At 43.5% G+C, this 16,694-nt stretch overlaps 1 protein-coding gene across 2 annotated transcripts in view; it reads right to left on the reverse strand.

Annotated features, from left to right (window-relative positions):
- The window catches only part of Pak5 (p21 (RAC1) activated kinase 5), a 109,904-nt gene that overhangs the window by 32,924 nt on the left and 60,286 nt on the right, over positions 1–16,694 (reverse strand). Inside the window, exons 7-9 of one of the 2 annotated variants that reach the window (XM_004634298.1) lie at positions 14,046–14,066; positions 7,910–7,927; positions 6,997–7,024 (exon numbers count right to left, since the gene is read on the reverse strand). In XM_004634298.1, the coding sequence (XP_004634355.1) occupies positions 6,997–7,024; positions 7,910–7,927; positions 14,046–14,066 (67 nt within the window). Of the gene's footprint in view, positions 1–6,996; positions 7,025–7,909; positions 7,928–14,045; positions 14,739–16,694 lie in introns of both variants that reach the window. The other variant, XM_004634297.1, reaches the window with a different exon arrangement.

Below are 16,694 nucleotides of genomic sequence, written 5' to 3' on the forward strand. Positions count from 1 at the left end.
AGGAGGAGGAGGAAGAAGAAGAAGAAGAAGAAGAAGAAGAAGAAGAAGAAGAAGAAGAAGAAGAAGAAGAAGAAGAAGAAGAAGAAGAAGAAGAAGCATAAGAGGGCTGAGCGTAATGGCAGCCATCTTGGGTAGGCTGGTGTCCCTGGGCCTCTCTGAGGGGAGAAACCTGCTGCCCTAAGAGAATAAGCTGTGTTACAGGGCAGAGGGACCTCAAGGAGGATCTACTAGAGGAGTGGGGTAGAAAGGCTCAAATAGTGACAGATTCATGAGGAGACACATCACAGGCACCTTGCCGTGAATGTTGGCCTTTTCTCTGAGTGAGGTGGGAGCCCCTGGAGGTTACCAGGCAGAGAGGACTGAGGAGGTCAGCATATGCGTAGCTCCTGTGAAAGAGACTGTGGAGGCGGCAGTGGAAGCAGGAGTGTTGGTGAACTCACTGCAGTCCGTGTGGGCTGAGCTTATGGTGGCTTCTGTAGCTAGGTTGAGAAATGATGGCATTCAGGGTAAGCATGGAAGGTAGCAGACAGGATTTCCTGATGGGCTGGGTGAGAATTTGAGAAAAGAGGATAGAGGTGGTGCCAAGATTTGGACTTGAGAGCAATAGGCCTCCTAATGAGATACTGGCCCTTGAGGGAGGACCGGGCCTATGGGATGTGTAATCGGCCTACAAGGTGACTCTGATATTCCCTGACTCTCACAATTCATGGTCTTTGTAATCTCCTCTCACATCATACGAGTTCATTTGAGTGATCAAAAGATTCAATAGAAGGAATAACAAGTCTTGTTTGCTAGGACAAGACAGGCTTGTGGGGTCTTTGCTCTGGCTCTCTCCAGCTGTCATGCCATGAGTATGTTCAGAAATCCTACAGAGAGGTACATGAGGACAGAAATGGATGGCTCCTGACAAGAGATAGCCAGAAACTAAAGCCTTCAGCAAATGGTAGTATGAGCCATCCTGGAAGGGGATCCTCTGGCCCAAGAACAGCCCACAAATGACTGTGTCCCTGGACAACACCTTCACTGAACTTGAGTAAAGCCAGCGCAGTCCAGTCCTCCTGGGTTTCTGACCCACAGAAATTGAAAAAGGAAATGTGTGTTATTTTAAGTTTGGAGGGTAATCTGTTGGATACAATACTTTCAATATGGTGATTTTGTTTGTTACAGAGCCACTGATATCTAATGGAATAGACCTGACCCAAGAAATTAGGTGTGATAAATATTTATTGTTTTTAGCTATGAAGTTTTGAGATAGCTCATTGCATGGCAGTGTGTAATTAATACTTGAGAGAAAATGAAGAGGTCTGCTATGATCTTGGTCTTGATTTTAATTTTGAGACGGTTACTAGATGTTGGCACTGAGCAGTTACTTAGGTGATTTAGCCCTTCCCCTGGTCTAGGGAAGAGTTAAGGCTGAAGATTCAAATCTGAGAGTGTTTCTCTAGGAGAAGATGTATGATGCCGAATGCATATGAGAAGTCTCTAGAGACCAGAAAGAGCAGGAGTTTGTAAAAGGAATGAAACAGTGGCCAGTGCTGTAGTAGGAAATTAAGGAAGTAGAACCAAGAAAAGAAGCATTTCAAGAAGAAAAGGAGTAATGCATTGTGCCAAATGCCCTTGAGAAGTGGTCCATGGATCTGGTGTTGCTCAAGGCAGGCAGCGACTCAAGCTGCTGTTTCTTCTCACTGCACAGAGGAGGTTGGTTCCACCAAGTCAGGAGACAGAAACTGCAAGCTGAATTCAGCACGGTAGCACCTACCTCAGCTCTTCTGCACTGTTCACTGGCACTAAGGTCCAGTCCTTCCCCAAGGCCCATGCAACATGCAATCCTTCCCATCCTACGAACACCACAACTACCCAAGAGAATTCACCTCTCACAATCTCAAAGCCCACCAGCAGGATACCGGGCATCTGCTAAGCCAGCATCCTGCCTTGGTTGGGTAGGAAACATACTCAGAAATAAGTTAAATCACTTAGCTTCTCAGTTTGCTCATCTGTAAAGTGGAATCATAACAACTACTCACTGGGTCACTGGGAATTCTAATTGAATTATTCTCACATAACTGAATATGTATCAAAAAGTTCAGGCAGTGGCTTGCGAATACCCACATTTTAGGTAGCATGTTGTTAGAGAAAATGCTTCACACAATAGTGGAAATGTAAATAAAATAAACAATAAGTATTAATAAAATTAAATAAAATTTATGGGAAGTACAGAATTTGCTGGTAGCACATATCTTCCAGCACATTCAAAACAACCAATAGGTATCTTTAATTGCAATGTACTGCAAAATGTATTAGAATTAAAATAGAATATGAGAAAACAGGCTGAGCTTTGGTAAGCCCCTATACATGTGCTACACGTGGATAACTTGTATGAGGGAAGGGATATGTGTCACTTTAGGTGACAGGTGTATTCTGCTTTTGAATGAAGCTCCAGATCAGCCAAGTGTGGGCTCACCAGCAAGACCAGGCAGTGAAGTAGAAGGAGGTCTTTGACTTTTATTTCTCAAAGTGTCCTGGGAGCCCTTCCGTGCCCTCACTTCCCTGTGTCTTTCTTGTAGCAGTTTCTTTTGCATGTTAAACAACACTGGATCCATTCCCCCCAAGCATGTGTAAGTGAGCCCTGAAGACGAACTGCACCCAGAAAGTTGTGTCCTGCAGACATCACAAATATCACTACACACAGCATTGCAACCTTTGCTCCCTGTGGCCTCCAGCAACATTATTAGGGTCTGCTTCTAACAACCCGCTTGTGCCATGAAGAACAGGACATTTTCCTGCAAGAAGGGAGTGATTTCCAGTTACAGCTGGAAGGCCCAGTCATTTGTGAATGCTCAGTGTTGAAATTAGGTCTTTTAGACAAAAATAAATAAATTCTGGTCTCTCATGACTGATGAGAAGAGTGCAAACTGAAAAAGCGATGAGGAATAATTGTTTCCAGGACAGACCATGAGAAGCATTGAGCTGGAGTTACTCGAAGGAGAATCAATTCTGCTTCTCAAGTGAGGGAACATATGGTCTCTTTCAGAGGCTTCCATCCACTCAAGAAGATGGCAGGGGACAAGCAGTTGGTTGTGAGAAGAAACGTGTGAGGACCCTGGTGGGGCACTGTCATTGCACCCTCGCCTGCGTGCGGGTCCCAGCCAGCTGCAGTTGCATGACAGTTCCCACTATGGCCCACACAGTTGTGACAGGCCTCATCCTTTTTCATTCTGGGGATCAAGTGAACAGCAATGTATCCCATTTTCTTGCTGGTAAAACTGGGGTGCAGGGAGATAAAACTTCCCTCAAGGAAGCCAGATCAAAACGTCCCATAGTCCTAAAAGCATTACAAAACCCTGTTCTACACAGGCTTGCTTTCGATTCCCAGTAGGAAAGCTTCTCGATGTTGGCACTGCTCAGGACAATGGGGACATCTGTTTTTGTGCATGTATTGGCATTTTTATCGTTAATAGCCACAACCTAGTCTTTATCATTGAGGCTGGAACCTTTCTTTTCTTTAAAAGGTACCAGTGTTTTCCTGGAAGCCAACGTGGGGTCCCTTCTTTTAAGTGACGGCTTTCTTAGAAGTCTGCTCTTGAAGGAATAAAAAATACTAATACACATAATGATCATTCTTATTTGTTGAGTGCTTTCCTCATGTGCTGAGTGTCCTGAGCCCTCTAAGCAAATTTTTGCGTTTAAAGATCAAGCTAAATGAGAGGTTGTTTTACAAATGTGGGGCTGGGGCACAGTGGGTGAAGCAGGCCACACAGAGACCCCAGGGCTACAGGAACGTAGAAAGAGGACTCGAGCCAGAGTTATTCAAGCAGTTGGAGCCTGCTTGAGCCCACAGAGACAGGCTGCTGTGGTAAGAGGGAACCTGGGCAGGACAGAGGCAAGCAATGTGCAGTGACAATTCCAGAAATAAAGACTGGTCAGGGCCCAGATGTCTGAGCAGCCTGGAGCGAGGTAAGAACTGGACCAGAAATGATGGATGATGATGCCGAGGCAAAAGGCATGGAAGAAAAATTAGGTTTTTTTCTTAATGGTCTCAGCCTAGAAAATCAGTTTAAAATGTACAAAATAAAAAAAACAATCACAGCAAAATGAGCTGATGATATATGTGTGTAACCCATCATTTCCATTCTAGGTTTGGTAGAAGTAGAACTTTGTGTTTGGTTACATCAGTGCCCAAGCTTTCCTCTGTGGGTTCTTTAGGAAAGTGATGTTTTTGTGATGAGACCTCCTCGCCTTCTTCACACAGATATTGAGTATTTACAAATATCACATTGTCATCCATTAACTTCTCTCCCCAGTGATACAGGCTAGGTTTAGAGTGGGTGAAACATAAACGATGAATTTGTGTGCACATCCTGCTGTCTACAGCCCTGCTCAAGCCTGTATAAAAGATGGACAAAGGAGTACAGCTTGGACTGTGTGGCATTTACTCTGATTTTCAAATACATTCTGGGAAAGTAGAGGAATTGGTATTGAATTGACATGAGCCATGCTAGCAGTAGCCCTGGGAGGAATACATGAGGTCAGACCTTTGGTGAACCCACAGTGCAACAGAAAGGGACCAGGGAACATGAATCAGATGAATCACTCCTCACTGCTCCAAAACATTTCCAGAACGTTTGTGCATGTAGTTTGCCCTTCCAGGCTTATTGTAAAGCTTTGCCATACTACAAAGGGCTAGAGAACTGTGGCGCAGGAGAGAGAACAATAGAGATGCCATACAGACTCCTGCCTGTGCCTTTGCGAACGAGGAGATCCTTAGGAAGCTGGCTGCAGTCTGTAGGCTTTACAGGGGATTTTCCAAATGGTGGAGTGAAATGAGAGAAGATGGGGTGGAAATGAGAGAAATGAGTGACCAAGCTGCCACACTGCTTTGCTGCAGTGTTAAGAGCCCACAAATGGTCACTGAAAATTGGGCACTTTTTGAGAAGGAATTTTTTCTATTGGAATCTTGAAAAATACTGGCAGAATGAGTGTTTCTAATTTCCTTCCCTTATTGAAGTGGCAAATAATACACTCTTTCAGCATACAATATAAATTAATTCTTACAGAAATGTGCTTTTTCATGTCTCTATTCAAAACATAAGCAGGGAAAAATAAAAAGGTTGCATTGTGTGAGAATAAATAATCCTGCAGTTAACAATTCAACCAGGCTACCCTTCCATGCTGAGTATAATATCTCCAAGGACAGGGTCAGACACAGGCTTGTGATGTATCAAAATTAGAAATAATTACGGCAATGAATTCATTTAATCAATCAATTTCAGCAGTGGTGTGCTGGGGTGGACAGGGCATAAAACTCCACACAGCTATCAATTGCTCCGATTACAGTTGGCTGTCAGCCAGAATTCCCCTGATCCATGTTAGTTAAATGCACATTAATCTGAATTTGGCAGAGTAATCAAGGACCCAACTGAACTGTGAAATTGAATTCTGCGGTAGAACATCATTTGACCATTTTATGCCAAGGCTGGAAAAAGGGCCAGGTGACGGGAAAGTGGGAGAAAGAAATGAAGGGGGAGCGTCTGGAAGTCCCATGGCTTTGTCACCTTGGTCATCCTGGCCGTTGGGACAGTGCTAGACTGGGGTATGTGGGACAGATGCAATGTGAGTTCCAGTACTGCAGAATGGGGTCTGGGAGGATGCGGATGGAGACATACAGGGGTGGGAGGCGTTTGCTTTCAGGGATTGCTGTAACGCTCCAGTAAGTCTTTCAGAGCACGATAAAACAAAGAGACCAGGCATCTCTGAAAGGAAAAAGCCAGACTTGGTGCTGCTTGCTGGGCATAAATCAAATGAAGGATAAAAGCAAATCATAGTACTTTATTATCTGGGCATGTGAAGGACATCTTCAATTGTCCAGACTTGACTCAAAGAAAAATGTGAGTAAGTCCAGCCTTGGCTCGGGCGAGGGAAAACCAAAGCTTGTTAGAATTACAGGAGAGACCGTGGCCTCACTTTCTCTGCATGGACATTTTAAAGACTGGTAATTAAGGGAAGGGTGAATCCTTATATCCTGTGTCCCCACCCCAGCTGTGCCTACAGCTCTAATTCACCCACCCTTGTCCTCGTGTGGGGTAAAAGGGCTGACCCATTGCACATGGTGCATGTGGCACTATCCTTTGGTTTCCAGTTCTGTGACTCTGACCTCTGAGCAAGATGACTGTGGTCCTGGGAACTCATTTCTGTCTCTGGGGTTACAGGGTGTTAGGGAACTACTCAACCTCCAATTGCATTCTAATAAAGCAGTCACTACTGCTGCTCAGCTCATACTCAGGCATGGCCTGTTTCTGTTGAGTTACATATTTTCATTTACAAAATTCACCGGTTCTATTTCACAGGGAACAGTTCACATTCTACCTGGCTGAATAACAAAGGGACACAGCACATACTTTCACTGACATTCCCTTTCTAGTGAAAGATGCAAGTGCCTGTGACAACTGCCAAGCAATCACGGTCTTTAGCAGGCTCTTGGCGGCACCCCTAAAAACAATCAAGGTGTTTGCTGCATATAATGGCATATGCTTATAATTCTAGCATTCTGGGAGGCCGAGGAAGGAGGAATGCAAGATGAAGCCTATTCTGGACAATATAGCATCTTGGCAAGACCCCTTCATTAAACAAAAAATAAAAACAGCTAAGCAGATAACTCAATGCAAAGACCCTGGGTCCAAAAAAACAAAACAAAAAAATTAAAGAAGCTCACAGTGTCTCTTTAAGATGCTAATGCCAGGGATCCTGGAAGTAGACCAAGTTCTGGACGGTTATACACATTAGCTGGATTTCTAAACTTCATGTGGTAGATAGCTGTTCTCCGTGTAGAGCGTTTTGCCAGGGAATCTCCCACAGCCATTTCACTGGACACCCAGTTAGGCATGTAGGAGCTTACACCTTCTGACACAAAGTTTGAAGAGTCATGTATTTCCCTGCCTTACAAAATATAAACACTGCTTGACAAAGCATAGGGACCGTGGTTCGATCACACAGCACCACACGCCAGCCAGCCCTGCCCCCTGGTGGGCTGAGCTGGCCACACACACACACACACCATAAATAAATGTTGTTTTAAAAAATATATATAAACACATGCACACAGAAAATTCACCCAAGCAGCTCACGATCTCTGCAAATAGGCAAAACCCAGGCCTATGATGCAGCACATAAATCTGTGAGCAGCAGGCACAAGCACACAGGAACTGCAGCCTCTTTCAATGTTGCCAAATTAGCACAACCAAAGATTCCCTGGAAAATGCATCTATGAATTCAAAGAATGTATCCTCTGTCCAAGAGCAGTGCAATGGAGCAGACTGCTAGGACGTGAGATCTCCCACTGCCAGCAGCGAGGCAGAGCGTCCCTGTGTCCACGGGGGCCACTATTTCCATCAAAATATTGTTCAACTGTGTCAGGGTCTTTGAGTACTTAGGGATGGCCAATTCCAGTGTAGATTCATTTTGTTTTTAATTTGATATTAGGAAAACCCATTCACAGTGACTAAAATATAATTTGTTTCAAAGCACAGAACATCCACGGGAAGACGCATCCATTCATATGCTAATCTTTCTATCAGGAAGGTCAGATGTTAGAAACTCAGCACTGGGTCACCTCTGGATGCCTGATGAACCGTAGGGTACAACCTACAGAAGCAAGCATTTGTGTAAAAGAAAACAATCCCAGAGGCAACATCAATGTGATAGGAAGTGATTCTTTTTTTCTCCCTCTCGCTTTCTCAGATTTTGAGGCAGACTATCAGGCTTTACTAGCATTGTCATTTTATAATAAATCAGGCCCCTAATAAGTCTCCAAAAGATTCTCAGTAGAGGATGAGCTTGAGTTTTGTTCCTGCAGCTCTGGTGAATCTGCGTGTGAGATCTGCCTCAAAGAACAATGAAACATTAAGTTATTGACCCAGGAACACTGGGAGTACTGGTCCTGGTGCTTTCTTATTCCAGAGAGAGGAAAATGATAGCTAAGCAATGAAAGAACAGCATACAGGAGACCTCAGAGGGAGGGTCTGGGGAACTGAGCCATCCCTGTCTTTGATTCATCATATTTCGCTCAGAGCTCCTTGACAGGTCACCTGTTGGGTTGCCCGGGTCTGCAGCATTAGATACATTCATGTGCCCTATGCAGGGAGATGGTGAGATGACCTGGCTAGGTGTGGCTGGAGATTGTGCCAGTTAATCTGAATTTCCAACTTGAATGGATTAGGAGACTTATGGAAAGGTGACTGGATCGTAGCTGAACAGCGTTCATGGCTGGATGTTCCATCAGTAGGGGTACAGGCAGAGCAAGGAGGTGCATCACTGGGGCCAGGAATCTGGAGGGCTACAGCTCTCTGGGGCCATTTCTCTCTGACCTATTTCCTGGCCACTGTGAAGCGAGCAGCTTTGCTCCACTATTCACTTCCATCATGATGTTTCTGCTTTGAGTCAGCTGAACATGGGTGAAACCTCCAAAAATGTGAGCCGAATTGAACTCTTTCATTAAGTTATGGGTGTCAAGTATTTTGTCCAGCAAAGGGGGAAGCAGGCTAATATGGATAAAGAAAGTTAGAGTGTTCTGATAGAGCTTTGGGCTTTTACACAAGGTATGAGAAGTTCATTTCTATTTTAGAGGGCAGAAAACATTGGGTAATGGCCCTGGAGCCTGCAAGCCAGCTTAGTTGTTACAGCTTTGCAGAGCCTTGAGGAAGTCACTTGGCTACTCTTGCCTTCTGTGCTCCACACTGCCATAGTGAAGACAATCATAGGCTGAGCAGAAGGGCTGTGCAGGTCATTGGCTAGAATTTGTTCCCATGTTTTGAAAATATGTATGAGACTATAAAGAGAGAGCATTCCTATGGCTGGCATTAGCAAACATGGTGACATTTCTTCCAACAAGAAGTATTACTGGTAATAAAAGCTAATATCAAACTGGTTGTTAATGCGCTTTTGTATTTAATTTATCTCATTTAACCCTTACCGTGAAGTGAAAACATTAAAACACTCTAAATACGAAGGAACTCAGCTATAGTCAAGAACACAAGTCTAGTAAGAACTTAAATCTAGGCTATCTCATTCTAGTACTTGTAGTCTTCTGTCTTTGGCTAAAAACATCTAATTTTGAGCTATCTTAGCAAAACAAATAAAGCTATCACTGGAGGTTGAATATGTGTATAAGAGACTTTCAGAGATGGTTGGCCTTAACATCTTTACAGCTTGTGGTTCTGGCTTTTATCCATGATTCAGAGTTAGGTGATGTGGAGGAATTTGTCCAAGATCCTGTTCTAGCCAGTAGAGACCTAATAAGCAGCATTCCCTGTCCATCCCATCACCCATTCCTCAGCTGCAAGGCAAGGCTATGAGCAGTGTATGGTTGTCAATGCCCAAAGGCCTCATCACATCTACTTTTTGTCCCTCACGTCTATAGCAATGGGAATATTCTGGGCACACAGACTTTTGAATTACAGGGACATAGTTTTCAACCTGGTCAGCCATCCCCTTCCATATCCTTCTAAGCTAAATCATAAAGATTAACTTCTTAGCGTCTTTGCTTACTTCACTGCAAGCAGAGATGACCTGAATTCTTCTGGAAGTGTTGTGAACATTAAATCAGGTAATGTTTGCCAAAATGCTTCTCACAGTGCCCGCAACATCATTGTATGACAGTCATTATTTGTCTATGTGCTACACACAGTGGGTGGTGTGTAGACTGCATACATGGACAATGAAATTAGGCTGTTCTAACTTATTAGCTTATTTAACCCTCTCATGACATGATGAATCAGGGACTGTCTTGACCTCCATTTTGTAAGAAGTGAGGGTCAGCTCATAATCTTGCTAACTCAGTAAGTGACAATGTTAGGACTCAAACTCTAGCACATTATGTCCTCCAAATTACACACAAGTACTTTACTCCTCTAACATACTTGATCAATAGTAGCAATAGTGTAAAAATTCTCAGTTGGGGCTGATTTCCTGCCATGGGGCATTTGGTGGTGTCTGGATATTTTTAGTTGTTATGAATGAGGGGTGCTACTGGTATGTAATGGGTTGAGGCTAAGGATACTATTAACATCCTACTATGCACAGGGTGGTTCCTCACAAGGAATTACCAGTTCAAAATGCCAGGAGGGTCAAGGCTGTAAAATATTGCTGTTGAATGAAACAGGATTATGCAATCTAACTACAGAATTAATTGCTAACCTAATAACTGCTGATGCAACTTCACAACTTCAGATATTAAAATGAATTGTAAGAAGGCAAGCAGAAGGGTGGCTTGGAACCTTCAGAAGCTCCCCTGGGCCACAGAGCAGGTGTCTTGTGGGTGGTGAAGGGCGGAACTCAGAGAGAGGGACCCCAGTTGGACTATGAGCTGACTGACCAGGCTATTACATAACCTCTCAAAACCCTTTACCTCAGCACTGCAGTGGGCACAAGAAGACCCATGTATTTGGCATGCAGAGTGCCTGATGAACTGGCAGGGTGCTGTTGCTTTGGGCCTTGTCAAGGGGTTATAGCCACAGCAAAGAAGGGATGAGCTGGACTTGCATCAAGACCCAAGAGTCAGTGCTTCCTGCTTTCTGGATAGTGAATAAGCAGCATCATGTACACAGGTTATGGATGAGATGGCCAGCTAGCTCTCCTCCCTATACCACAGATCTGCATGTGGGGCAGCGTGGGAAGATGCTTCTTCCCCATCAGGTAGAGTTCTGGGATGTGAGTGGTGCTGTGTATGTTTTTTTCATGTCTTTCCTTGTCCTACCTCAATCTTTCATCTGCTCAAACACAGCAAAGAGACATCCAAAAGTAGAGATGTTCATATCAGCAGACTTCCTATAACATTCTTGATTCCTGTCATGCTAACAGGAAAATTACATAAGCAGATAACACTAGAGAAGAATTATTTTTGCTGTGAGTTAACATTAGTATTTTTAAAAAAAAAAGTGGTGGGGGGAGATGGCTCAATAAGATAAGCGCTTCCCTGGGTCTGAGTTTATTCCCCAGTTCCACCAAAAAAAAAAAAAAAAAAGTTAGTATTTAAAATTTTCTCTATGTCCAAATCTAAAACAGGGGGCCATTAGACCCTTCTTCAGTTTTGCTCCATCAGAAGACCTACAGGACTTTTGTGCTTTCTCTTTTTATAGGTGATGTGAACATCACCCACCCTCCTGTAGAAATTTCCATGAGACAAAGCCAAATTATCTGAGTCGTGATTGCTATTTCTTTCCTCAGCTGGAAATCCAAGTGTGATTGGTAGGTTTTTAAGAATACAGTTCTAAAGATACAGGCACCCTACTCTTTGTAGAGAGATGTTATATTTTTAATCAAGTAAACATATTAATTACTAAAAGGCTTCCCACCTCTTGCCTTCCCACAAAACCTGTTCATTAATTTCTTGTGGGTTTCCTAGCACACAAGGAACAGGGGTTTGTTCCTTCAGAACCCTGATTACAAGGGCTGAGAAATCCTCAGCACATATCCCTATGGTTGGATGTCCTGATTCTTTTTCCAATCTACATTAGTTTCTGTGTTATGTTTGGGTGTAGGAAAAGCAGATTTTGAGGAGAGTCTGTGACTTATATTTAGAGGTTTGCAGGAAGACAGCTGCAAGTGGTCCTTTCCCTTCCTGCTTCCTTTCTCTTTATCCTTTATCCTAGATCCTTGGGGTTATGAAGATATACCATCGATTTTACTGGCAAATTCAGCTGAATCCCCATAAAGCCAATGTTCTCATAATAGAAAAGTGCTCTGTTGGAAGAATCCTAACAGTTAGACCACTGTCCTTAGTTAGCCAGCTAACTACATGTTCTTTGCTGTGTTTGAGCATAGGAAACATTGAGTTGGGAAACCATAAGCATCTTATGTATCTCTCTGAACCACATTCCTCTCTGGAAAGTGAGTAGGCAGGAACTCCTGGTGGTGGTGCTAAATCCTCAAAGCCTGTATGAGTTAGACTGGGGGAAAAGTGAGTGAAATCAAGGAATGCAATGGGCCAGAAAGGGCCTGTCCCAAACTGGGGAATCCATGTCCTTTCTGATAGGGTGGGCATTAGCTCCAAATGATTCTATAGCCCATGCTGCATGAAAATTTGGGCCCAGGCATACTGGGTCACCCCATTATTTTATTCAAGAGAAACTTGAAATCTCATAAAAACAACATTTCTAGGTGAAACACTTTCAAGTATCCAATTTTTACTTAGAAATGAATATTGGGTAGGCCAAACATGCCGATGAGCTAAAGATGGCCTCAGTGCAGGAAGATCACTCACTCTGAGTTCATTTTCTCCATGACTCTGACCAAAAACCAGCTCCCTAATCTATGTTTAAATATACTGCATACACACACACACACACACACACACACACACACACACACACACACACTCCCCCATCCTTTATTCCTAGATAAAACAACCACCAATATTCAGAGTCTTTACTTTGGTACAGCAATAGAACATGTCAATGGACTTGTATCATTCTAGAACTCTGAAAAGGTTCACTGGAGCACTCACACAGAGTGATTGTCCATAGAAAATCAACAATACTATCTCATACTTCACAACACCTGCATTTGACTCTATATATCATGGGACTGTTGGTTAATTAGAATTCTGTCCAGAAATTATGTGCAGAACAATGGAAGTGGAGGCATTCGTGATACCTTGACTGTGGGTATTCAAGTGTATTAACTTGGTAAGATGGAAAAGAGTGTGATTGCTTAAATTTTAACTGGAGGTACATATTTCAGACCATCATGTTTTGGGGTTTATTTGAATTTTGTATCTTAGAAATTTAAGTGGCCATTTTTTTCCCTCTATAGTATAAGCCAATCTCAGGATGCCCTAAAATGGTTTCTAGTAAACATCTTGGATTAGGTCTAAGAGAAATAAGCAAAACAAAACACCGAAACCAAACCAAACAAAAAGAAAACAACCCTATTAGCTATCTACAATCAATATAGCAGACAAATACAGGAAGGCTTGCCTCCCAGAGTTTGCTGTGCTGGCTTCATCAATTACAAATGTCGATGGTGTCCCTACTGGAATGGAATCTCTCTACTGGCTTGAGGCATCTATATAATGGACATTCAGCCTTAACACTCGGTATTCACTTCTGCTGTTCTGGTGAGGCCCCGAAACATCTCTACACTGCGATGGAAAAACTAGCCATGTGTAACTTCATTGTGTTTCCAAAAGGCTTAGATCCTCATAGAAAAGTCTATGCCTTGAATATTCTCCAATGAAGGCCCTTAACCTTTGGAAGTTCATAATGGAGCAATCAAATCTCAAAGCAAATTCCCAGCAGCTAACGTTGAAAACAATTTTTTAAGCAAAAAAGAAATTACAATAAAATAAAATACCTACATAAATGATTCAGCAACTAACTACTATGTATGATCTAAGTTCCATACAGAAAAAAACATCATTTTGATGCAATAATAATGGTGATCTCAAAATGAAGGACTGTTCCTTGAGTTGAATAAAACCAGTTTCATGAACAACTTATCATATCTCCCTGACTTTTTTTTTTCTTTTCCATAGGACCATGCCAACTTTGGAAGAATGTGGGAACCCCTGAGTTGGCCCTCTAATGACCCATAATCCTCTAGTCCTTAACAGAAAACTCAACTACTACTACATTATCGCATACAACTCAAGAGCATTTTCTTTGTCTTTTATAATCAGCATTCTTATAGGGGATTCCAAAAGGCAGATTTTGATTTTAATGAAATAGGTGCGTTGTTCTAAAGTCTTTGTACTTGGGGCTCTTGGGTTGAAACATAAGAGCTTTTGGGTATAGATTATCACCCAAAAGGCAAATAAAGTGTTGCAATGATGGATGCTTATAATTCCAGGAACCAGGAGGCTGAGACAAGAGGACAGCAGTTTTGAAGTCTGCCAGGGCAATCCAGCTATCTCAAAATATATTTTTTTAAAGGGCTAGAGTTGTAGCTTAGCAATTAGAGCATTTCCTTAGGATAAGATCAACACAGTAAACAGGCAAACAATGCACCACAATCCTGCAGAGGCTGTGACCTGCTGGAGGAGAGGAGAATGTTACCTTGGGAATGCACATGGTGGGCTCAGACAGGCGAGGGTAGGTGTAGGAGCTGTAGGAGTGGCCCTGGGGGTGGGACTTAAATGCACTTGCTCCGAATGGCATCAGGGGCTCCTGCAGTCCTGAGCCAGACTTGGACCTCTGCCTCATGGCCGGCTGCGGGCTGGTCTGGGTCAGGTACGAGGACCGGGGCCTCCGCTCATAGTCATCCAGGCCGGGCGCCCAGTCGCTCTCGCTGTAGGCCAGGCTCTCCTTGGAGGTGCGGGGCGGCGGGAAAGCGAAGGCATAGTCCAGGGGTGAACTACTGGCGGCCCGCGGTGGCTCCCAGCGCAGCTCACCCAGCTCTGCCGCCAGGCTCTGTGTGTCGGGGCGCGCGCGGCAGTCGGCGGGGCGCGGCACGGACCCCGACCCTGTCCCAGATCCCGGCACGTGCCCGTTCTGCCGGGCCGCTGGGCTGCCGCGGGGGAAGGCGTCCAGCTCGTCGGCGTAGAGCGCCGAGCCATCCGCAGGGTCCGACTCGCTGGAGTAGCGCGAGCAGCTGGGGAAGCCGTTCTCGGTGCGGCCCGGCACAGGCCCCGGCGTCAGCGGGCTCTCCTGGCGCAGAGAGTTGGAGCGCGTCACGGAGATGCTGTCCAGGTCCTCCAGCAGCCCATTGATGGAGCTCTCCTGGCAAGGCTTGTGCCCTCGCACGATTGTCTGCGGAGAGGCAATGGGACAGAGGTTAGAGCAGGCTCATAGGGTCTAAAAAGTGCTGGAAGTGCGGAGCAGGGCGGCAAGGAGACCGCGGGAAGCTGGACAACCGCATGTATGCATGTGTGTGCCTAAGGTGTGCGCGGTACGGGCGGCCTACATGGGACATATATGTACTTATATGTATGGTAAAGAAAAAATGATTGATTCATTTAATGGAAAATTAAGTACAAGTTATTTTGGCGGCACTGGGGATTGAATCTCAGGCTTTCACATAAAGTTACATCCCTAGCACCCTCTCCTCTACCTTTTATTTTGACATGGGTGCAGAGGGCTTGCTAAATTACCCAGACTATACTCGAAAATGCAGGCCTCCAACCTCAGCCTTCTAGAGTTCTGGGATTACAGGTCTGCCTTGCTGTACCTGGCAAAATAAATCAAACATTAAGCAGTAATCATAGCTTGTGAATTTGTCTTTATCTATTAGAAAGGTCAATGAGACATCCAAGAGTTGACCTAGGCTGTGATTATCTTGTTTACTAAAGGCAAATCCCTTTCCTAGTCTTCTTCCACCTAAATACACTCTACCCATGCCACAATGAGCTGATGAGTTAGATTTTAACACTATGCGTAAAGTGATTATAAAACATACTTGTTATTTTTACATTCATTATTCAGATGATTTGCAAAACCATAAAAATTGTTACTAACTAGAAATAGGTATCCATTGTTTTATGTGTTTGTAGAAGATATATAATAACCCATACCATGGGACTTTATCAAACAAAGGCACTTTTTAAAACTGGAGAAGGAACGTTTTGGACATCACTTGTGCAGTTTAATCTTTGACCAAACGCGGTGGTCTCATTAAGCATCTCATTGTAATGCTTGCTGTGACCATGCTTGTGTGTATCATCCTCACTGAATTTTTGGTGATTTTATAATGATGTGTTTGTACTTGGATCTTAGTGACAAGCTCTTTCCTTTGATGAACCTAAATAACACCACATGCTAGCAACAGAGAAATAGCAAGCCATTTACAAAGCCAGTCAGCTGTGCATCGACAGTGACAAGGTTTGCAGCAAAATGTACTGGGGGTGGCTGGAAGCACAAAGAACAAAGTGTTGTGAATTCCAGGAGTTTAAGAGAAAACTTATGAACAGTGAGCCAGGGCTTCAAAATCACCTCAGTCATTTCAAAAGGAGACTTAAATCATCCTTGAGCTTATAATGCTACAGATCAGTGGTTACCAAACTATGCATGGAAAAAGTCAAGGGTTTTGTTTTTATTGTTTCTCTCAAACACTCTTGGGCTAACGTTTTTAGCCTGTACCATTTCAAATAATCTTTTGGTTTTATACTAATTTGAGATTACAGACAAGTTACAAAGAAAAGACACCGAATGAGTTATACGCTTAACTTTCAGTCACTTTTTCCTATGGCTAACATGTTACATTACCATTAATAGAGCGCCACATTTGTTAGGATTTCATTTGTTTTATCCTAGAGCTCTTTAGTTCTATAAGGACAACCAGTCACATTTATTTGTCATGCCTCCTACACCTCCTATGCTCCATGAAAATTTCGCAGTGGCAAGGCATTTTGCAGAATGTTCCTTAGCTGGGTTTGTCTGATGTTTTTCCTTTGGATAAACTGGGGTTATAGGTTTCAGCAAGTGAAGTAGCAATTTGATCAAATCATATACCCATTGCATGCAACACAAACACGAAGTTTTAGTGACTACCTTAACCTCAAACACTCAAGGGATATAGTGTTTGCCCAATTTTCTACACCACAAATTATACTCCTCTCCCTTCCCCTTGGAAGCAAGCCATACCCAGAGGCCAAATGCCGCTTCCTATGTGTCATAAAATGCTTGGAATTCTTCTGCACAGGAATCTTGGTCCTTGTTCCACATTTATTAATTTATTCAACCATATAGCAATATAGATGGAATCATATA

The sequence above is a fragment of the Octodon degus genome, unplaced genomic scaffold (assembly GCF_000260255.1).
Source record: "Octodon degus isolate 3935 unplaced genomic scaffold, OctDeg1.0 scaffold00060, whole genome shotgun sequence".
In the NCBI taxonomy this organism is placed as follows: Eukaryota; Metazoa; Chordata; class Mammalia; order Rodentia; family Octodontidae; genus Octodon; species Octodon degus.